This window comes from Rutidosis leptorrhynchoides, chromosome 5 (assembly GCF_046630445.1).
Source record: "Rutidosis leptorrhynchoides isolate AG116_Rl617_1_P2 chromosome 5, CSIRO_AGI_Rlap_v1, whole genome shotgun sequence".
In the NCBI taxonomy this organism is placed as follows: domain Eukaryota; kingdom Viridiplantae; phylum Streptophyta; class Magnoliopsida; order Asterales; family Asteraceae; genus Rutidosis; species Rutidosis leptorrhynchoides.
The window spans coordinates 338809063-338833630 of NC_092337.1; the positions used below are offsets into that span (position 1 = coordinate 338809063).

General features: G+C 37.2%; 2 protein-coding genes across 8 annotated transcripts; both read left to right on the plus strand.

Moving 5' to 3' along the window:
* Window positions 1-8564: 8564 nt before the first annotated feature.
* LOC139846738 (uncharacterized) lies at window positions 8565-14198 on the plus strand. Of its 7 annotated transcripts, none has more exons than XM_071836227.1 (7): window positions 8565-9297; window positions 11037-11137; window positions 11216-11312; window positions 12942-13190; window positions 13277-13355; window positions 13618-13697; window positions 13857-14198. In XM_071836227.1, exons 1-2 carry the CDS (start codon window positions 8622-8624, stop codon window positions 11111-11113), a joined length of 753 nt encoding a protein of 250 aa, XP_071692328.1. In that variant the 5' UTR covers window positions 8565-8621; the 3' UTR covers window positions 11114-11137; window positions 11216-11312; window positions 12942-13190; window positions 13277-13355; window positions 13618-13697; window positions 13857-14198. The 7 variants fall into 7 exon arrangements, with proteins under 7 accessions (XP_071692328.1, XP_071692327.1, XP_071692326.1 ...); XM_071836226.1 differs by having other exon boundaries at window positions 13039-13190; window positions 13264-13355; XM_071836225.1 differs by having other exon boundaries at window positions 13039-13190.
* On the plus strand, window positions 9842-11011 carry LOC139846737 (protein RDM16). The gene has a single exon (XM_071836224.1). It carries the CDS (start codon window positions 9900-9902, stop codon window positions 10734-10736), a length of 837 nt encoding a protein of 278 aa, XP_071692325.1. The 5' UTR covers window positions 9842-9899; the 3' UTR covers window positions 10737-11011.
* Window positions 14199-24568: the final 10370 nt, after the last annotated feature.

A 24568-nucleotide genomic window follows, 5' to 3' on the forward strand; every position in this document is an offset into this window, starting at 1 on the left:
TCTACTCTTAGTTCATCTTAATCTCACGTTGTTTAATTTGATTGACGCGCCACCTTGACTATATGAAATGATGTCGAATGCACATATGAATCAGGGTAATATAATTTCCGGGATTATATTACGGTGACTCATATGAACGTTCCGACATTATGGCATAAAGAATTTAAGGCGAGTCGAGGAAAAACTTCTCTTTATCTTTATTCTATATCACGGTTAGTATTATTGAGAATACTAATCAATGATATTCTTGTGTCTTGAAGGAACAATGGCTCCTCGTCGTGTACGCCGCAATGAAACTCCCGAACAAGCTCTCGAACGGATGATAGCTACCGCCGTAGATGCGGCCATGGCCGGTCACTCATCCAACAACAATAATAATAACAACCACAACAACAACAACAACAACAACAACAATGGAGCCGGAAACTCAAACGAGGGATGCTCCTATAAAGCTTTCATGGGGTGCAAACCTCACACTTTTGATGGAACCGGGGGACCGGTCGTGCTCACCCGATAGTTTGAGCAAACGGAAGCCGTCTTTAGCATAAGCGGTTGTCGGGACCAAGACAAGGTCAAATACTCCACTCACACTTTCTCCGGAATTGCTCTAACATGGTGGAACACCTATGTTCAATCGGTGGGTACCGATGAAGCTCATGCCCTCTCTTGGGCCGATCTAAAGGAAAAGATGATTGTTGAATATTTTCCGCGCGAAGAAACCCGAAAGCTTGAGGAAGAACTAAGAGCTTTGAAAGCGGTCGGAAACGATCTTAAAGCTTATAATCAACGCTTCGCCGAACTATCCTTGATGTGTCCTAATCTTGTTAACCCCGAATCTCAAAGGATTGAGCTCTACATGCTCGGTCTTCCAAAAAGCATCAAACAAGGGGTGATGTCATCCAAACCCACTACTCATCAAGCCGCTATGAACATGGCTCGCCAACTAATTGAAACGGTTGACGAAATCGTAGTTCCGGCACCTAAGGCCGAGGATAAATCGGGCGGCAACAAAAGAAAATGGGAAGCTCCCCAATCAAGCAACAACAACTTTGCCAAGAAATCTTTCACTTCCGACGGCAAGAAGGGTTATGCCGGGAATCTACCTCTTTGCAACAAATGCAACAAACATCACTTTGGTGAATGTGGCAAGTTAATTTGCCACCGGTGCCAAGGAGTTGGTCATAAGGCCAACGATTGTAAAAGTGCCACACCCGTTGCTCGAAAGTGGCCCAATGCACCAAAGACGGGCACTTGTTACGAATGTGGTCAAACGGGTCATTATAGAAATGCATGCCCGAAAAGGAAAGATAACACCAATACGTGCGGCCGAGCTTTCAACATCAACACCGAGGAAGCCCGGGATGACACTGAACTAGTCACAGGTACGTTTCTTCTCAACAATTCTTATGTCTCTTGCTTATTCGATTCGGGTGCCGATAAATGCTTTGTATCCAAGACTTTGACTCATTCTTTTAGCACTCCACCTCTTCCATTAGATACCACTTATACCATTGAAGTGGCTAACGGGAAACTATTAAGTGCCGACACATATTACCGGGGGTGTACGATAAACATTTTGGGTAAGGAATTTGAAATTGACTTGATACCCATGGAACTAGGAAGCTTTGATGTAATAATCGGTATGAATTGGTTAGTCAAAACGAAATCTCACATCCTTTGTGATCTTAACGCAATCCGAATTCCTATCGAGAATGGTGAACCTTTGATTGTTTATGGCGATAAGAGTTGCACCAGACTCAACCTCGTTTCGTGCCTTAAAGTTAGAAAACTACTCCGTAAGGGTTGTTTTGCGATCCTTGCCCACGTTAAGAAAGTCGAGACCGATGATAAGCATATCGATGATGTGCCAATTGTTAGTGACTATTCCGATGTATTTCCCGACGAATTGCCGGGTCTTCCGCCTCATCGACCGGTTGAATTCCAAATCGATCTTATTCCGGGAGCCGCACCCGTAGCACGTGCACCATATAGACTCGCTCCATCTGAAATGCAAGAATTGCAAAGTCAAATCCAAGAACTACTTGATCGAGGTTTTATCCAACCTAGCCATTCACCTTGGGGCGCTCCGATTTTGTTTGTTAAAAAGAAAGACGGATCCCTACGAATGTGCATTGATTATCGTGAACTAAATAAATTGACGGTTAAGAACCGATATCCTCTTCCTCGCATCGATGACCTCTTTGATCAACTACAAGGGTCTTGTGTATATTCGAAAATCGATCTCCGCTCGGGTTATCATCAATTAAGGGTTAAGGGGGAAGATGTCTCCAAAACCGCTTTCCGAACTCGTTATGGTAGTTATGAATTTCTTGTAATGCCATTTGGTCTCACTAACGCACCGGCGGTGTTCATGGATCTTATGAACCGCGTGTGCAAACCGTATCTCGATAAATTCGTTATTGTGTTCATCGATGACATATTGATCTATTCTAAAAATGAAGAAGAGCACGAACAACATCTCCGACTTGTGCTTGAACTTTTAAGACAAGAACAACTCTATGCCAAATTCTCCAAGTGTGAATTTTGGTTAAAGGAAGTTCAATTTCTTGGTCATGTTGTAAGTGACCAAGGTATTAAAGTCGATCCAACGAAAATCGAAGCCATTAGTAAATGGGAGACTCCTACTACTCCTACTCACATTCGTCAATTTTTGGGTCTCGCCGGGTACTATCGTAGATTCATCGAAAACTTCTCTTTGGTTGCACGTCCTCTAACCGCATTGACTCACAAGGGAAAGAAATTCATCTGGGCGACCGAACATGAGTCCGCATTCCAAATCTTGAAAACGAAGCTAACCACCGCTCCTATCTTGTCACTTCCCGAAGGCAATGATGACTTTGTTGTATATTGCGACGCCTCGAAACATGGTTTTGGGTGTGTATTGATGCAACGAACGAAAGTCATTGCTTATGCTTCTCGACAACTCAAAATTCATGAACGAAACTATACGACACATGATCTCGAACTCGGAGCCGTCGTCTTTGCACTTAAAATGTGGAGACACTATCTTTATGGAACCAAGAGTACTATCTTTACCGACCACAAAAGTCTCCAACACATTTTCGATCAAAAGCAACTAAACATGAGACAACGAAGGTGGATTGAAACCTTAAACGATTACGATTGCGAGCTTCGTTACCATCCCGGGAAGGCAAATGTAGTAGCCGATGCCTTAAGTCGAAAAGAAAGAGCGGTGCCTCTTCGTGTCCGAGCCTTAAACATCACCATCCACACAAACCTTAATAGCCAAATTCGGGTAGCCCAAGATGAGGCTCTCAAGGATGAAAACATCTCTCTCGAACACTTAAACGTCCTCACCTCTCGATTCGAAGTTAAAGAAACCGGACTCCGATATTTCGCCGGAAGAATTTGGGTGCCTAGTTATGGGGATCTACGAAGCCTTATTTTAGATGAAGCCCATAAGTCACGATACTCGATTCACCCCGGTGCCAATAAGATGTACCACGACCTTAAACAGCTATATTGGTGGCCGAACATCAAAAGGGACGTAGCTACTTATGTTTCCAAGTGTTTGACATGTTCCAAAGTCAAAGCCGAACACCAAAGACCGTCCGGACTACTTCGACAACCCGAGATCCCACAATGGAAGTGGGAAAGGATAACGATGGATTTTATCACCAAACTACCAAAAACGACGGGCGGTTATGATACCATTTGGGTTATTGTTGACCGTCTCACCAAATCCGCACACTTCCTGGCCATGAAAGAAACGGACAAAATGGAGAAACTTGCACAACTTTACATTAAGGAGATCATAGCCCGACACGGTGTACCTTTATCGATTATCTCCGACCGAGATGGCCGTTTCGTTTCTAGATTTTGGCGTACATTGCAAGAAGCGTTGGGAACGCGTTTAGACATGAGCACTGCATATCATCCTCAAACCGATGGACAAAGCGAACGTACAATTCAAACCTTAGAGGACATGTTACGAGCTTGCGTGGTTGATTTCGGAAAAGCTTGGGACAAGCACTTACCTCTCGCCGAGTTCTCTTACAATAATAGTTATCACGCGAGTATAAAGGCCGCACCTTTTGAAGCTCTATATGGCCGCAAATGTCGTTCACCTCTTTGTTGGGCCGAGGTAGGCGACGTGCAAATCACCGGACCCGAACTCATTCACGAAACCACCGAGAAAATCGTTCAAATCCGAGATAGGCTTAGGACGGCCCGAAGTCGTCAAAAGAGCTATACCGACAAACGACGCAACGATCTTGAATTTCAAGTCGGTGACCGAGTAATGTTAAAAGTCGCGCCTTGGAAAGGTGTAATCCGTTTTGGGAAACGCGGGAAGCTAAATCCGCGGTATATTGGTCCTTTCAAAATCTTGGAGCGTATTGGAACCGTTGCTTATCGTTTAGATCTTCCGCCTCAATTGAACTCCGTTCATCCTACCTTCCATGTATCTAACTTGAAAAAGTGTCTTGCCGAACCCGATATCGTCATCCCTCTCGAAGAACTTACTATTGATGACAAACTTCATTTTGTGGAGGAACCGGTTGAAATTGTGGACACCTCCGTCAAGACATTGAAACAAAGCCGAATCCCGATTGTCAAGGTTCGTTGGAATGCCAAAAGAGGACCCGAGTTTACTTGGGAAAGACAAGATCAAATGCAAAGGAAGTATCCTCATCTATTCGTGAATTCGGAAACGCAAGATCTCGAGGAAGAAACAACGACTACTACGCCTACTTAAATTTCGGGACGAAATTTCTTTTAAGGAGTAGGTAATGTAACATCCCGCCTTTTTCCATTTACTTTTCCGTTATACTAATATAAAGTCCGTTATATGTTTATAACATCTCCCGTTGATACGCGTTTTAAATTATCTCGTTTAGGTAATTCCCGCACCCGAACGAAAGTTGAGGGACTAAACTTGACAAGGGATCAAACCCTTGACTAGGTCAAAGGGTCAAACCCCTTTCACCCATTCATTTCCACCTCCATCTCTCTCTTTCTCTCTAGCAAGAACACACACTTAAAACCAAATTCATTCAATCATCATCTAAATCCGATCTAGGAGGCTTACAACAAAATAAATTACATATTCGTGATCCTCTCTTCATCCTCTTCATTTTGGTACCAACTTCATCTCGTTTGGGTAACATTTCTAAAACTCTAGATTTCTCTAAATTCGTGTTTTTGACTTGAAATGGTGTTAGTTAGTGTCTATGGCTCATTGTGATGTCGTGTATGTAATTTGTATGCTCGATCTCGTTGTTTTAATATAACTAGCATGAACTTGAATTTTGGTGTGTTGTTCTTGAATTTTGGATGATCATATGTTGTTAGATGTTAAAAGTGCATGTTCTAATTGTGTTCCTAGTATCATTAGCTTCGTTTTGATGTATAGGTTGATTAAGGAAACTCCAAGAACATGATTAGTGATTTTGTGAACTTGGATTAGGGTTTGATAAGCTTTAGATGAACTTTTGATGCACCAAATGCTATGAAATATTGTAGATGAGAATTTTGTTGCAATGTGTGTATGATTACCTTGGAAACGGCATATCATACATGTAAATTGGTTGCCCGAATCATGAAATGCATATTTGGAACTTGAACTTTGATTATGGACGTTTAAATGCGGTTTTGGGGTGTGTAAGTGTTGAATTGCTTGATGAAACGTGTTTAGTTGTTTTCCTTGTCAAATTACCTTTCCGACGACATATAGTATACATTTTGGATGTTTTCGGTTCATAAAATAGGTTAATTTGAGTTTTGGTTCGTGACTTGGTCTTTTTCTGCAAACTGCATGTTTCCCAGGTATTGCGCGCCGCGCATATACCCGCGCGCCGCGCAAAATTAGAAATCCCAGATGTTTGCCTTCGTGGTTAAGTTCTGACCAGGATTTACACTTGGGTGCGCGCCACGCAACCCTTTGCGCGCCGCGCATATGCCCAGCTCATTTTAGTTTTTATTTTTCCTTTCACAAAATGTTTCCCGCTTAACCGTAACTCCGATTAACATGAAACTTGGCCATTCTGCTCATAAATGATTTCTCATCATGAGAAAATTGTCGGACACCCGATCCGACCCCGTTGACTTTGACTTTGACCAAGTTTGACTTTTAGTCAAACTTAACCAAACAATTATACGATCGTTCTAACATGCTTAGTTACTTGTATCGTGCATGAAACTTGACTAATTGATTCACATGCTACATAATCGAGTCGTAACGAGCCATAGGACTAATTGAACATCTTTGACCGTTTGTGTTTACCGTTATTGATACAACCTATATGATTAGGTCAAGACTAGCTTTGTCTTTGCACGCGTCTACTTGTTGAAGTACTTTATTAACTCTTGCACTCAAGGTGAGATCATAGTCCCACTTTTACTCTTTTTGAACTTACATTTGGGATGAGAAAACATAAACATTTCTTTACTAAGTGAACACAAGTACAGGAAAAACAAACATTCTACATACGAGTTTAGAACAAAATCCTCAATTCGATTATCATTAGTTACACTTGTCGGGTGTAAGCGAGAACTTATGTTGTATGGATCCATATGGGTTTGACAAACCCTCATTCAAACGGTTCGCTACCGTTTACGAATGAAATATATTTTCGAGAAACAGTGTATGTTCTAGCACTAAGTGATGGGGTTCAATGGAAGGAAATGTTAAGCATTGATAATTGGGTGCTCGTGAAACAAACTTTTGGAATGTATTACTATTATTTCATTGATGCAAATCTTGTGGTTCACTTGTACTTACTTACTTAAACCTATGATTTCACCAACGTTTTCGTTGACAGATTTCTATGTTTTTCTCAGGTCCTTGAACGTTACATGATACATGCTTCCGCTCATTATTTGATACTTGCATTGGATGTCGAGTATATGTGCATTTCATGGAGCGTCTTTTGACTTTACTTTAAACCGTGTCGCCTAGTTTTCATTCGTATTATAACGTTGTAACTTAACTATTGGTTGAACAATTCTTGTAAACTTTGGGAACAATCTTTATTATGAAATGAAGGCGACATATTTTGGTCAAACTTTGTCTTAAAGACTTATGACCACGTAACGGGACCTAAGTAGACGGCGCCGTCAAACATGATTTGGTCGGGTCGCTACAGATGGGATCGAACAACTAAAAGTTTAAATCAAATACCCAACTTAGCTCGTCGCTCCCCGGCAGCAGTGCCAACAAAGTGTGATGTGTGTTGCACAATACATTGATTAACCTCAAAATTTATACTAGATTCATATAATACAAATAAGCACACACAACTATCGAGCACCTAAAACCCGGTTATTATAGTACTTTAATGCAAGTATTCGTTTCAAGTTCGTCCCAAGAGAGCGGTATAAGTTGAATAATTGAAACTATTAATTGTCCTAGGGTTTGTTTGATTGGGGGTGAGGGGGTTGATTGATTTTAACTATCAACTAAACTTGCTCAAATAAACAAACCTAAACTTAGCAATTATAACCAGCAACAAGTAACAAGTAACTAAATATTGAGATCTAAATCAATTAACAAAAGAGTATTCACTTACCTAATCCTCTCAATGCTTGGATTGCCCCATTTCACCCAAATTGATAGCACATTAGTTGTTGAACTATTAGTTGTTTAGCATCACTACCAAACCTTAATCAAATTACACTTTGCAAACTCACATAAGCATTGTATCCTAAGAACAAGTTAAGTATGAGTGGTTATTGAGATTATGCTTGGGTTGAAATCACTTAAAACCCTTCAACTATCAAAATCACTCAAGATAATCAAACACCACTATGTTGAATAAAGGTCATTTGAAAACCAACATAGACTAAGAACACAATCACTTGAAATCCTTAATCTAGTTGTTTAGATTACCTAAGGTGTTGAAGCACAAATTCATTCACTTCTCAAATCACTAAGAGAGCTACTCAATCTATGTAATCAAAGTAAACCTAAAACAAATCATAGAAATGGACCTCATAGCTAACACAAAACACTTGCTCATGTATATTATTCAAACAACTTTATTAAATTGATTTAGGGCAAATCCTTTGCATTAGAGATTCATAGATAAGTAAACACAAACAAATTAGCCAAGCATGGCTAAGATTACACTAATCATAAGCATAGAAACATAATAAACATCATCTTAAGTTATTACAAGTATTTAGTTCAAAATAGAGAAAGAAAGGTGGAGATTACAACCCAAAAATACAAAGAGAAGGAGATCTAGAGCTAAACTATGATGGAACTTGAGGTTGCTTCCTTCAATTCACCTTCAAACTCCAATAGATGATGAAATTAGGGTTTTGGAAGTGAAAATCGGACTAAAAACTGCAGCTCTCTGAAAATGACCTACTCTCTTTCCTTTTATAGTGCTGAAAATTCTGAGCTGAATAGCGACAGGAGCGCCACTTTTTACATGGCTTTATTTTATTTTATTCTCTCACTATTTAAAATTAAAAAAAAATTCCGCATCTACAAAATAATCTTCCTTTGTTTTATTTTATCTTTATTTCTTGCTGATTACGTTTTTATATGAAAAAAAGAGAGGAAAATTAAAAGCTATATAAAGTCCGATTTCCTTTGGTATTGAAACAACGATTCCCACAAAACCCTAACCACAATGGATAGTCGATCCAGCCGGAAACACAAAGATTCAGAAAGTCGATCTCCTTTGGTATTGAAACAACACCGCTCCAAATACCGAGACACCGACAGTGAATATCGCTGCCGTCGCCGTTCCGAAGGCGAGAGAATGGAAGATATCGATGATCGATTGAAGCGTGAGAAGTCATACGGCCGAGAAACCAGCAAAGATCGACATCATCATAAACGGAAAGATAGGAATGATGATATTGATGATGAAGATAGGTATTATGAGGCTCGGGAGAAACGAATTAGGGTTTTGGATGAACGCAAAAAGCGGAAGCGATTTGAAGATAAAGTTGCTGCTGATAGAGAAGAGAAGAGGAGGAGATTTGAAGATAAGAAAGAAGGAATTGATTTAGACAATGATGGAATTAAGCAAGAGAAATTGAATGGTGATAAATTGAAGAGTGAAGTTAAAGATGAATTGTTTGGTGGTTCCAAGGTCAATGGTGGTGGTGCAAACAGCCGCCACCCTCCTTCTAAGGTATCTCCCCTTTCTAGCAAACATGAAAATGAAGGAGTTAATAGTAACGGGACTTGTGCAGATGCTGGCAAGAGTGGTGGTATCTCTCGAGATGCTATTTCTAAGGCGAAAGCCACATTACTGAAGCTTGCAGCGAAGATGAAGAAAACCCCTATGTTGAACAAAGGTATTAACTCCAGCACTGATAGAATTGGTCAGATGTCTATAGTTGAACGAGTTAATAAAAGAATTATACTTATTAACATGTTCCCGCCAACTCTTCAACAACCCAAGCCTGCCAAGGCTCCCATCCTCTGTTTGGATCATTTGGGAAGGGAAGTGGATGAACATGGGAACGTGCAGGTGAATATACCAAAGTTAAACAATTTGACCACCCTTAAGGTTAACATTAACAAGCAGAAAAAAGATGCTTTCAAAATATTGAAACCTGAATTGGAAGTCGACCCACATAAAAATCCTCACTTTGATCCTCAAATGGGAATAGATAAAGTCAAACTTTTAAGGCCTAAAAAGATGACTTTTCAGTTCGTAGAAGAAGGTAAATGGACTAAGGAGGCTGAGATGATTAAGCTAAAGAGTCAATTTGGAGAAGCACAAGCACGAGAGTTTAGAGCAAAACAAGCTCATTTGGCGGAGGCGGAACCTGATATCAATCCAAATCTGATAGAGGTTTCAGATAGAATTATTTTCAAAGAAAAGCCAAAGGATCCTATTCCTGATTATGAGTGGTGGGACGTACCACTTATAGAATTCGATAGCTACGGAAACATGACAGAAGTAAAGAAAGAAAAAGTCACATTATATGTCGAACACCCCCGTCCTATCCAGCCACCAGCCGAACCTACTCCACCACCACCTCAACCCTTAAAGCTTACCCAAAAAGAACGCAAAAAACTCCGCACTCAGAGACGCTTAGCTACCGAGAAAACCCGTCAAGAAATGATCAGACAAGGCCTTCTAGAACCATCCAAACCGAAAGTCAAAATGAACAATTTAATGAGAGTTGTTGGTTCAGAAGCGACCCAAGACCCTACTCGCCTTGAAATGGAGATAAGAAGTGCTGCGTCTGAACGCGAACAAGCCCATGTTGACAGAAACATTGCACGGAAGCTAACACCCGCTGAAAGACGTGAAAAGAAAGAAAGGAAACTTTTTGATGAAAAGAATAATAATAATACTCCCGAGACAATAGTTTCCGTGTACAAAGTTAATAATGACCTTTCTCATCCTCAAACAAGGTATAAAGTTGATGTTAATGCCCAAGAAAACCGGCTCTCTGGCTGTGCTGTTATGTCTCAGGGTGTTTGTGTGGTGGTGGTGGAAGGCGGTAACAAGTCCATAAAACGTTATCAGAAGTTGATGTTAAAACGTATAAATTGGGTGGCAGCTGCTGCTGTGAAAGAAGAGAATGAATATGAAGATCATGATGATGATGATGAAAAACCCAATAATGAGTGTGCCCTTGTTTGGCAAGGGAATGTTGCAAAACCAAGTTTTCATAGGTTTTCCGTCCACGAGTGCAGGACTGAAATTACTGCCCGTAAGGTGCTTTCTGATGCCGGGGTCGGTCATTATTGGGACCTGGCGGTTAATACACAATTTTGAAAGTAAGGTGTTTCCTGATGCTCTGCCCGTAATGTGTTTCATCGCTGGATATAGTTATTTGACTCCCGCTGAACTAGCTGATATTGTTGCCCGTGTATTCCAACATGAATTGATTACGTGATTTATACTTGATTTTTATTAGTACATTTACTTTAATATATGTTAAATATTATCAGCAATAAGAGTATCTTGTGTCATTGAAATTTAGATATTGTCTTTTTTTAACATATATATTGGATATTTTCATTATTGTTAGCAGTATGTGTGGTTTTAATGGTTGCTTATTTTTGTTAATTGCAGTTTTGTATACAATTGAGTTTCAAAAGCGCTGGTTAGCAACATATCAGGCCAGTCGGGTTGTATACAAACTTTGTTAATTGCTGTTTTACCTTAAAGTTCGGGTAATTACTTGTGTAACCAGATAATTATTAATAGAATCATTATATAATCAGTAACACTAACAGTACTACTATCAACAGACTATATCGGGTGCATACAAAGCATTAGCTCCATCTGGCCAAGTCGGCAAAGCAAACAAAACGAAAATGGCGATCGACCTCATAAACCTCAGCTCAAGTAAGAACATGTTACCGAAAAGCTACTTTTTAAACTGCTTAACATGTATACGTAATCAGTACATAGTACTAGAATTTGCGCTCATAGTCCCTACCATATATTGTATGTGCAACTATAAGAGTAAACAAAACATATAATCATCAACGTTTGGATTTACCTTAAAATCTCATACCTAGAACTTGCACAACATTAGATATAAGACTATACTTAATCATATTTAAGGTTTTCATTAATATAGATAGCAACGGATAAAACACAAAAGACGATTTGCATACTTGTAATATCACACTTGCTGTTCAAAACAAAAAATAAAATAAATAAATAAATAAATAAATAAATAAATAATAATAATAATAATAATAATAATAATAATAATAATAATAATAATAATAATAATAATAAATAAATAAATAAATAAATAAATAAAACACAATAGTATAACACCCAACATCAACATTATTACTGTGGACACGTCTAACCATATAGCGGCAGCATAATATCTTTGGCCCTATGGAATGATCATGCTGCATACAGTATTACAAAACTACAGAGCAACAAAACTACAGAGCATATTAAGCAATTTGATATTACATACAATTAAGCAAGTAATCAATTTGATATTACATACAGTATTTGATACGATGGAATGCTCCACACATGAAGATCAACAAAACTACAGAGCATGTTAAGCAAGTATATTATTCTAACACGCACATATCACAATCCCCTCTATACCTTAAAAGACAATAATACTAATTAGTGAATAAATGTTTCTAAAACCTTCTTTAAAGCCGCCTTTAGATCATGAAATGACCATCACAAGCCCCTTCATCTAATCTAATGGTCAATATTAATCCCATACTCGTATTCACCAATAAATAAACTTTTTTGTTATTAATTTCCCGAAATGCCCCATAATTAAATTACACGGGACGAAGCATCGTGTAACGATTAGCCATGCAAACCGCCCTACTGATAAGTTTTGCAGTTTTCAGACCATAATTTAATCGTTCTATTTTGAATTCAGATCTAATAGCTATGCACACCGTCCTTCTGATAAGTTTGTCCTCAATCCTTTTGCAACTATTCTTTCTTCTTCTTCTTCTTAAAAATCCTTAATCCATCTCCTCCATAAATTAGTCGTCATTATTTAAAGCATATGATTTTCGGGTTCAACATTGCAAAAAATTACAATATCATATCCAAACAGAAACGAGCTATTTGTAAATGGAATCGATAGAGTCTATAGGGTTTTACTTAAATCTATGACTTTTGAGTGTCATATATCAGTTTATATGGGTACTTTGGGTTGGATTCGAACATATAAAGAGGAGATGGGTAGTAATGATCTTAATTATACTTTGTAAACGTGTGTATGTTTCCAGTGTCCTAGACTTATCCAATGGTGTTGTTTTGGTGTGTGTAAAAAACTTAGATTTTTGCAAAAGAGTCTATAGGGTTTTACTTAAGATCAGTGTAAATGATATGAGAGGAAAAGATAAAATATTCAGAAGTGGAGATGGGTGAAAGTATAGATGCAGATAAGTTTATAAGTGTTATAGTTTCACTACATGTTTCAGTTGTACTTACGTAACACACGCTGAATAATTTTTTTGTTTTTGATTTTAGTTTTCGTCAACACATGAGTAACATACTATATAATTACTCCCTACTAAATTGGAAACAAATACTGATCGATAAAGAAGTTTTTACTTCTCATTTAAAGGAAGCCAAGACCATCGGGGAAAATAGTGTGTTGAAGAGACGAATAGCGTACGCTTTAGGAACATTTGGCTTTGCTAATTATACCAACTCTAAAGACATTAAATATGGTGTAAGTTGCTTAAGGAATCCATATGGACAATGACCTATATTCAGGTAATTTGCTAACTTGTATCACACTTTTAAATACTGGACTATACTATTCATCAGTTAACATATGGCTTACAAGTTTATGAATGTAGCTGCAAAATGGGTAGAAACCTCATCGCTGTAATGTTAGTTTGGTCATTCTGGAAGTGGGCCAAATTCACCCTTTTACTTGTAAGTTGTAGCATAGTTAGCGAAGCATACAGTGGTACATTTGTGAATCCCCAACTGTAGTTTACTACATTTTTTGTTACATTTATTACTTGGAGCTGTTTGATGGAAACATAGCTCAAAAGTAATTGATATCTCTAGAATTGATTAATAAAATTTTTATAAATAATGAGATATCAACATATTCACCTATGTTAAAATTATAAATGGGTGTTTGTGTTAGCTTATGTTGTCTTACTACCGATCTTGGTTTTTGTTTTTCCAGGATGTTGATGTGGTAAGATGGATATGGTAGAGGAAGACTAGAATGGCGAAATATTATGTTGGAACCCAGATTGTTACAAGGTAAAAAGGCAGAATATATTCGCTTTAATTCATTAAATTGAGGGTGTGACCCTTTTCCTTTTTATGATCAACTAACATGTGTTGTCAGTTTATTTTTTTTAAGCTTTTAATATTTTTTTTTTTTTAAAATATACACATTTGTAACAAAATATAAAATAGTGATCACAGGCTGGCCAATTACGTGGAAAGACTTTGTCAGAGATATAAAGGATTCTCACCACAAGACAACGAACTATGACATTATTTATAATCCATGACCATCTCAAAAGATTAATGGCATGAGTATGTGGGAAACTACACAAAAGACTTATAGACATAAAAAAAAAAAAAAAGTTGCATTATTACCGCCTGCAACTTTATAGGTCGAACCTATTATCAAATACGAACAGTTGATTACTACTACTTTTGAATTTAAGTCTGTTACTTTATTTTGAACGAGATTTTGTATTTATCTTTTTGTACATTTGAAATTTTGGAATGTTATATTGTTTGTTTGTGTTATCATGGTTGAAAATTGTCTTTAAATATCATTATTCAATAAAAATTACGAAATCGTGAGTCTTTAACTAGTTAATAACTATTAAAAATAAACAGTTACTTAGGGACGGAACAACACTAGCAAACATCAATGTCTTCTCATCGATAGCAGACAAAATACTCAATCAAGATTGTTTTTTACAACTCACAAATGAAATGGGGTACCGACAACATGGACCAAGTCCCACCAATAATTGAAACAATGAATGAATCAACTTACATCTACCAGTTCCATTACAATCAACAATCAATGAGTGACACCCAGAATTCATGCTGGACGAATGTTGTTCTATTGACAGATACTTAATAAAATGACGAAGGAACGCCTTCTCTCTTGTGTTATGGTTTTGCTTCCTTATATGGGAAGACGTGACTAAACCTAAAAGGTGCTAGACGGCACTATTGACGCCTTATTTTCTTTCCATAGGAACTCCTAGGGGGCGTTTGGTTCGTGGATTTCAATTCCCAGGATTTGAAATCCCACAGGATTTGAAATCCTGAGATTTGAAATCCTGGGATTTGAAATTCTGGGATTTGAAATCCTATCTTCTGTTTGGTTCGAGGTTTTCAAATCTCAAATTTGTAATGCGAACCCGAACGTGAACGCGATCGCTAAATAAAAACCCGAAATCGAAACGTGAATCCAAAACGAGAATGCGATCGTGATACGCGAACCCGTACCCGAAATGCGAACCCGAAACGTTATCCCGAAACGTGACCCCGAAATCCCTCATATATACAAAGGATTTTCAAATCCTTCATCTATGGGATGTCAAGGGATTTGAAATGCAAATCCCACGAGCCAAATTCTTCAACCAAACATGGGATTTCATGGGATTTGAAATGCAAATCCCTCCAAATCCCACGAAATCCCACGAACCAAACGCCTATACTTAAGCATTTGAGTCTGTTCCGTCGTGCTTATCCCTGATAGTCACTCCTCCTTCACTCACTTTATTTTCTTATTTGTGTGATTATGTGACACGTCTATCTTTGAAACTATTACCATGGATCATATATTATATAATATATTATCTATTCTATACATTGGGATAGATAGATAGACCTATCTCATTCGAGATCTTTGATAGTGACGGTATCCACTCATATGGCCATTTTTTATTCGAAAGATTTAGAAACATGGTTAAAAGTTGAGGAGAGAACCGCTGAGTTTAACTTTATAAAACCGAGTCAACCATCTGAGGAGTGCTAAATGTGGTTGTTGATTATGTACAAGAGCATATTATGCAGTGTATCGTGTCAGGTGTTTTACCTCCTTTTGTTTTCTTTTTTAATGGTTAGTGGCTTCAAGTGCAACTATACTTGTGTGTTGTATACACATAACTTTGTTGAAAAATGTCTAATTTGAAGACCGTGCATTTTCTCTAAATCATGACCGAGTTGTAGTTTTTCTTTTTTATTTGCATAGGGCTGAATTTGTTATAGCCGGAAGACTGAACTAAAAACTTATCTATGCTATGTTATTAAAAGTTGGTTCTACTTGATTGTTTTAATTGAGTACTAGTTAAAGACCCGCAAATTTACGGGATTCTTTAAAAAAAAAATATAGTAAAGTAGAAACGGAGTTTTTATAACTTGGTTTTCGATTGTTATAGCAAAGAATCAAATGATTTTTTGTCAAATTTCTTCGGGGGCTATAAACAGATTAGCAAAGTAATATAAAGCATAAACATGTATGAACAACAATCTTAAAAAAAAAAAAAAAAAAAAAAAAAAAAAAAAAAAAAAAATTACATAACATAAATCAATCAAATTACTAAATTAAGTTTCTTTAGCATCAATATAACATTTGACATACTGATAAACATATTTCATAGATCATAACACGGTTTAAAAGTGTGCACTACAAAATAGAATAATAGAGTTCAAAGATAGCCCTTAAATATGGTTTTAATTAAAATGTAAATGAACATAACACTAACGTTATACAAAATTGCAAATATCCACACTATATGATGCACTCTACCACATTGTGTCCATAATGCCAACAATGGTTTGAAAACTCGCAACGCTCTTTGTATGAAAGCCACTCAATTTTTCAGGTTTTTAACCCCATATACATCTGCACCTTGAGTACCTATTTAAGGAATGACTCAATCAACAATAAAGAATTATCATTATACCCTCCTAGTAGCAAACTTAAAGTCTGGCTCTGTATATTTTCATAAAAGGCAAGTTTTTTATTATTAAGTATCCAATGAAGATATGCACAACCACACAATAGCTACACATTGTTTGTACAAACTCATGAATATACATAATAAAATATTTATATTATCTTTCTACATTCAGAAGATAGCAATTTGAAACTCAAATAGGCATACCCAAATTAAAACCTACTCAGAAGATGAAATCCCATCTACTTGAACAGAATAGTACTCTAGTATAGCAAACTTACGAATACTTATTACCAAATGACAATCATTAAAGAGTGACACACATGCACTATATTTACATAAGAGGAAAAAAATCTATAAATTGTGGTATCTAACGGATGACATATATAGTCACGACTCACAAGTCTAAATATGTAACATTTGTTTGGGTTGACCCAAAAAGAATTTAGATGATATTTAGTTTTATTATTAAGTAGCATGTAAAGTACGACTGCAAAACCTATATGTAATAATTAAATAGTAGTTTGACAAATTAGAGATCAAAATAGCCCATAAACCCATTCATAAGTCAGTGGATCAAATATTGCCACAGCTAATAATAAAAAAGGTAAGAACCTACACACAATCAACTCACCCATTCAATAGCTAATAATAGCATGAGACAGTTTCTTTGGCATCTGTATCGATGACAAGTCCCAATAAATGGCATCTCAGCTAGCTGGATACCATGGATCCTAAACAGATGATATGAATTAGATTTATTTTCCCAACAAAAACCAGTAGCTTCCACTATCTACGCATAACAGGACAGATCATATAAATCAGCTTACATGATAGATGCAGCACAAAATACCTCATCTCCTTTCTCCAAGATAGCAGTAAAGAAGTTACTATAATTTAACCGGCTAACATTTGATCTACATGAGAGTTATGAAATATAAGTTTATAGTCAAATAGATTAAAATGAAACATAAATAACAAATTTAATAATGTGGCCCATCGTATCTTATAATGTATAATCAAATCAATAACAAATAACAGCAATATTATTCTAATTATTGTAAAATTAGCTTTAAAAGTCAAAATTTTGCACATAAGTTAAATTTCTCACCAATATGGGCCCACAACTTACAAACAATTGAAGACTACATTACTGATTAAACTTGCCCCACTTCTCCTATCAGTGAAAGGTAAAAAGCATTCATCCATGACTGACATGGCAAAAGCCAACATAGAATTTATTGCACACGTTAAGAATATTTAACGGAAGAATCGATTGTTGATATAACAGAATCGACTATCGACTGTTCATGCTTCACTCCAAAGAGCTTCTGCAAATTAATGTATACCTAAAATTTTAAGAGGTAACTATGATCACCAGCCATTAATCAGAATTACTACAACAATATGATTAACCACGAAAATATAAAAAAAAAATAAAAAAAATCAATAAGAGTTAAAAATACCTCATGGCACTTCTGCCCACAGAATGACAAGTTTGATTAATTGGTTCCACTTGGCTTGACATGTATTTCCAGTCTACATGATTCATGATCTGAAACATAATAGATCTTTCAAAGATAGCCCTCTAACATAGTTTTAACTAATAAACTTTATGCGATAGATGGATAAGTGCTTTCAAAAATTTAAAATCAAAATAGTTACTATAAGCATAACAACAAACATGTGCATTCTTCGCTAGACACTGTATGCCGAACTGCAACAGAAGGAGAGACCGTATGTCACTCACCTGATAGCAAACCAATGCATAATAAGTGAAGATGAGAATAAACAATGGACGACTTTGAGCTTACACCCATTTGACCTGTGACAAAATGTGTTCCGCATTGACACACAACTTTGAGTACCTTTTGCGATTGACGATTCCATCATTTGCATAATATGAAATCTCTGTGGGCACTCTACCCACTAATAAACAAATCACATTTTCTTCTCTCTACCCATTAATACTTTTCTGTCTTATGTTTTCTAGAAGTTCATGGATATTTAATTAATGTTATAAATGAATTCATATAACACTGCTTATTACTTATAACGATAGTTTAACAATTAAAACAAAAACAATGAAATAGCTTGCTTTAATTTTGAAAACATTTCGGGTAACTTTCCTATCAACCCACATCTTAGCATTCTGTAATTACCTTTTACAACTGACTCATCAGTGATAAAGTATAGCCTAAATAAACTCATTATCTCTTAACAACTTAAAGAACACATAATCAAACAAGACGGTTCAAACGGACATTAAAAAGTGTACCCCTAACAAATAATAAACCCACTAATGTACAAAATGATAAAGAAGTCGAAATCTTTATAACTTGTAGGGTTCTATCATCATTATAAAGATAGACTGGGGCCACTTTATAGAAATAGCTCATATTTGTACGTTATACGCACAGATAAACAACAAATGATCGACGAGCTGGTTTGATTACATCAATTTTACATGTGTTTCAATGATTCCTTGAACAACATATACTCCATTGATTCTTCGCTTCCAATAAAGTTCCATAATACACAGTTTTTCACACGTAAAATTAGTTTAAATAAAAATAATATCATAATTTTACTTATATAGAGCTAAACCAACCCAACCAAGATCAATTAGTGTCATTATAAGTAGTACTCCGTATAAATTTTTTGCTTTGCAGATAACCCGAGCATATTCTATCACAGAGCTTTCAACTTTATTAACCTCGAATGGGCCAATTCTCTAAATTTACAAGTTCATCTTTTTTTAGCATGATCCTCATTATCTACCTCAACATTTGGACCTATGGATGCAACTGTCTTTTCATCTATAAGCTTCCCATGGATAATCTAACCCAAACCAGACTAAAACGACAATCATATCTCATCCAAGAAGTTAACCGCTAATACCCAATAATGACCAACATCAGAATTAGACAACACCTTACAGGTAGCAATTTAAACTTGCACTCATGCACCAATAACTATGAAAACTCATTTTCCCAACACTCACTTGCCATACAAGAACACATATTTTTAAGTTTCTCATCATCATGATAATTTAATAATAGTAATTCATATTTTATGTTTATATTAAAAAAATTCCAAAGACAACTTCTATAATGTATTGTATAAAACGATTTTTGTCCGATCTTCGCGTTTTCACTTAAAATAAACATCAAAAAATGATGTTGCAAAACTATCACGTGTTTGAAAAATGTCATTTTGTCCGATCTTCGAGTTTTCACTTAAAATAACCCGCCTTTTTCCGTTAAATTATTTTAACGCCCATCTTTTTTAGAGAATATCTTTCATTATCTAAATTCGTATCTTCCGTTAATTAGCGTTTCAATATTCCCGTTATTTAATTAAAACATCTCTCGTTTACTCTAGCGTATTCAAAATAATTCGTTCGGTTAATTCACGCACCCGCTTTTAAACTTGAGGAACTAATCGTGTCAAGTGGCGAAAGTGGTGACTAGGTCAACTAGTCAACCACCTCACCTCCTCCACTCATTCACTTCACCTTCCACCTCCCTTTTTCTCTCTAGTTCGAGACCACCCACTTCCACCCAATTCACTAAATCATCATCTAAATCATTTCAAGGAAGCAAACATCAAAACAAATTGTACTTTTGGAATCATCTCTTCGTCCTCTACGTTTTGATACTAATTTCACTACTTGGGGTAAGGTTTCTAAAAATTCTAGATTTTTGTTCTTGATGTTCTTGACTTGAAATGGTGTTAGTTAGTGTCTATGGCTCACTAGGTTGTTGTGTATGTAAATGGTTTGCTCGATTTTGTTGTTTTGAGTAACTAGCATGAACACTTGAAATGGGTTGTTGAATCCTTGATTTTTGATTGATCAAATGTTGATTAAATGTTAAAGTTCATGTATTAAATGTGTTACTAGCATCATTAGCTTCAATTTGATGTGTAGGTTGACTTGAAAAACTTCACTAACATGATTATTGATTTTGTGATTTTTGGTTAGGGTTTGATAGCTTTTAAAATGAAATTTTGATGCATTGAATACTATGAGATGTTATTGGTGAGTGTTTAGTTGTATTGTATGCATAATTACCTACGAAACGGCGTATTATATGTGTGGGTTAAGTTCCCGAATCACCATTTGCATTTATGAGCTTAAAATGCTAAATAATGATCATTCGACGAGGATTTAGTCATTTTAATTGTTGGATTCACTTGATGATATGTGTTTAGTTGTATTCCTCGTTAAAATACTTTTCCAACGATATAAGATACGTGTTTTGAATGTTTACGGTTGATAAATTGTGGTTGATTGAAGTTTGATTCGTGCATATGAAAAATTTAGCAACAGCACTGGAAACTAGGGCCTCCGCGATCGCGGAGCTCCCCACACACAGAACATAGCGATCGCGGAGCAGTGAGCTGAATGAGAGAAAATGGGCTGTCCAAATTTACTTTGTGTTTTCACAGTTTCACCCCCGCTTACTCGCAACTCCGATTAACTTGAAACTTGGCCAACATGTTTATATATAATTACTAGTTGAAGAAAAATTGTCGATACCCGACCCGAACCCGAAGACTTTGACTTTGACCAAGTTTGACTTTTAGTCAAACTTGACCAAAAACTTATGCAATCGTTCTAACGTGTTTTTATACTTATATCTTACATGAAACTTGACAACTTGATTCACATGATATATTAATCGAGTCGTAACCGGTAATTGATACAACTTATTTGTTTAGGTCAAGGCTAAGCAACTTTCATTTGCACAACGTTTAATTTCAAATACTTTGGCGTACAACTACGGTGAGATCATAGTCCCACTTTTACTCTTTTATACTTATACTTGGGATGAGAAAACATAAACGTTTCCTTTTACAAAGTGAACACAAGTACGAAAACAAAACATTCTACGTGCGAGTTAGAACAAAAATCCTCAAGTCCAATTATCATTAGTTATACTTGTGGGGTGTAAGCGAGAACTTATGTTGTGTGGCCATACGGGTTTGACGAACCCTCATTCGGACAGTTCGCTACCGTTAGCGGATGAAACGTATTTTCGTGTATAGTGTAGGTTCTAACACTATGATGCAGAGGTACCATTCAGTAAAGCCTTGATAATTGGGTGCTCGTGATACAAACAACACCTTTGGAATGCAAATGATTTGGATAATCAACTTATACTAAATCTTGTGGTTCAATACAACTTACTTACTAAACCTATGATTTCACCAACGTTTTCGTTGACAGATTTTTCTATGCTTTTTCTCAGGTCCTTGAATGCTAAGTGATACATGCTTCCGCACTCTATTTTGATACTTGCTTGGATGTCGAGTATACATGCATACATGGAGCGTGTTTTGACTTTACTTTAAATGGTGTCGCATAGGTTTCATTTTTACTTTAAACGTTGTAACGTAACTAGTTGTTAAACTACTTTTGTAAACCTTGAAACATCCTTACATTTGAAATGAATGCGACATATTTTGGCCAAACTTTATTTTAAAGACTTATGACCACGTAACGGGACCTAAGTTGACGGCGCCGTCAATGACGATTTTGTCGGGTCGTCACATGTGGTATCAGAGCGTTGGTTGTAGAGATTTAGAGTTCATTTGTGTCAACCCCGTGTCATAGGGTGCATTAGTGAGTCTAGACTACAACCAGCATATAGACTTGAAGTAGGACTTGCTTGACTACTTATGCATTTATACTTGAACTCTTCTATTCATATCTAACTTCAATTCCATCTAAATCTCATGTTGTTTAATTTGATTGACACGCCATCTTGACCTTATGAGGTAATGTTGAATGCACATGTGAATTAGGGTAATATAATTCCCGGGATTATATTACGGTGACTCATGTGGACATTCCGACATTATAACATAGAGAATCGAGGGCGGGTAAAGGAAAATTGTCTCTCTATCTTTATTCCATATCACGATTAGTATTATTGAGAATACTAATCAACGATATTCTTGCGTTTTCAAGGAACAATGGCTCGACGAGGTCAACGCAATACTCCTCCCGAAACACTCGAACAAGCTCTTCAACGAATGATAGCCACCGCCATAGATGCGGCCATGGCCGGTCACTCCTCCAACAACAACAACAACAACCATGGAGCCAATAATTCAAATGAGGGATGTTCCTACAAGAATTTCATGGGGTGAAAACCCCACACTTTCGATGGAACCGGGGGACCGGTTGCTCTCACCTGATGGTTTGAGCAAACGGAAGCCGTTTTTAGCATAAGCGGTTGTCGGGACCAAGACAAGGTCAAGTATTCCACCCACACTTTCGCCGGTATCGCTCTAACATGGTAGAACACGTATGTGCAATCGGTGGGTACCGATGAAGCCCACGCACTCTCTTGGACCGAATTAAGAGAAAAGAAGATCACCGAATACTTCTCGCATGAAAAGACTCGAAGGCTAGAACACGGGCTAAGAAATTTAAAAGCGGTCCGGAATGACCTCGAAGCTTATAATCAACGATTTGACGAACTAGCCTTAATGTGTCCAAACCTCGTGACTCCCGAGTCCCTAAGGGTTAAACTTTACATGGGTGACCTCCCTAAGAGCATTAAACACGGGATAATGTCATCCAAACCCGCTAACCTACAAGAGGCTTTAAAGATGGCCCGCCAATTTATAGAAACAGTGGATGAAATTGAAGTGCCGACACCAAGGGCCGAGGATAAATCGGGTGGCAACAAAAGAAAGTGGGAAGCCTCCCAATCAAGAAACTACAACAACAACAACAACAAGTTTACCAAGAAGTTTTTCACTTCTGACGGCAAGAAAGGTTATGCCGGAAATCAACCTGTTTACAACAAGTGCCACAAACATCATTATGGTTAATGTGGCAAGCCATTTTTCAACAAGTGTCAAAGAGGTGGCCATGTGGCCAACGATTGTAGAAATACCACTCTCGTCGCTCAAAAGGGGCCCAACGCACCAAAGACGGTTGTTTGTTACAAATGTGGCGAACCGGGTCATTATAAAAATACATGCCCAAAGAATAAAGCTAACTCCGATGCACGCGGTCGAACTTTCAACATTAACGCCAAGGATGCCCGAGATGACAATGAACTAGTCACGGGTACGTTTCTCCTCAACAACTCTTATGTTTCTTGTTTATTCGATTCAGGTGCTGATAAAAGTTTCGTATCCAAGACTTTGACTCATGCTTTTTGCGCTCCACCACTTCCCCTAGATACTACTTATACCATTTAAGTGGCCAACAGGAAACTATTGCGTGCCGACAAATTTTATCGGGGGTGTACGTTAAACTTATTGGGTAAAGAGTTTGAAATTGACTTGATACCTATAGAACTAGGGCGCTCCAATCCTATTCGTTAAGAATAAAATGGATCCCTATAAATTTGTATTAATTATCGTGAACTAAATAAATTACTGGTTGAGAACCGATATCCTCTTCCCCGCATCGATAACCTCTTGATCAATTACCAGGATCTCGTGGGTATTCCAAAATCGACCTCCATTCCGCTTATCATCAATTGAGGGTTAAGGGAGAAGATTTCTCCAAAAACCATTTTCCGAACTCGCTACGGTAGTTATGAATTTCTTTTAGTGCTGTTCACTTCAACTAATGCTCCGGCCGTATTCATGGATCTTATGAATCGCGTATGCAAGCTTATCTAGACAAATCCGTTATCGTATTCGTAGATGATGTCTTCATCTATTCAAAAAGCGAAGAAGAAAACGAACAACATCCCCGTCTTACACTCGAACTCTTGAGAAAAGAGCAACTCTATGCCAAATTCTCCAAGTGTGAATTTTGGTTAAACGAAGTCCAATTCCTAGGCCATGTTGTTAGTGGTCAAGGTATTAAAGTCGATCTCGCTGATCAAGCATATTTTCACGGGGTCAAGGTGAACCTACGCTTGAGTGCATAACGGGGTTTAGGGACTAACAACATTCTGACCTCCGACGCTTAGTCGTGGATAACCCACATCGATATCGTTTCGATTCCGACATGGTGACCGATTTAAGAGTCCACCAACAACCTAGCATACGAGGTTGAGTGGCCCAAAGACATGAAGGTTTTATAGTTCGAGACATACCTGAAAGTCTTTAAGATCGTAAGAAGCTTTGTTCGTACGATGGAGATTTGTATGTTGTGGTTTACGTATAAGTAAACGAATGTATATGTGTATCTCTTTTAGGGTTTATGAGCTATGTATT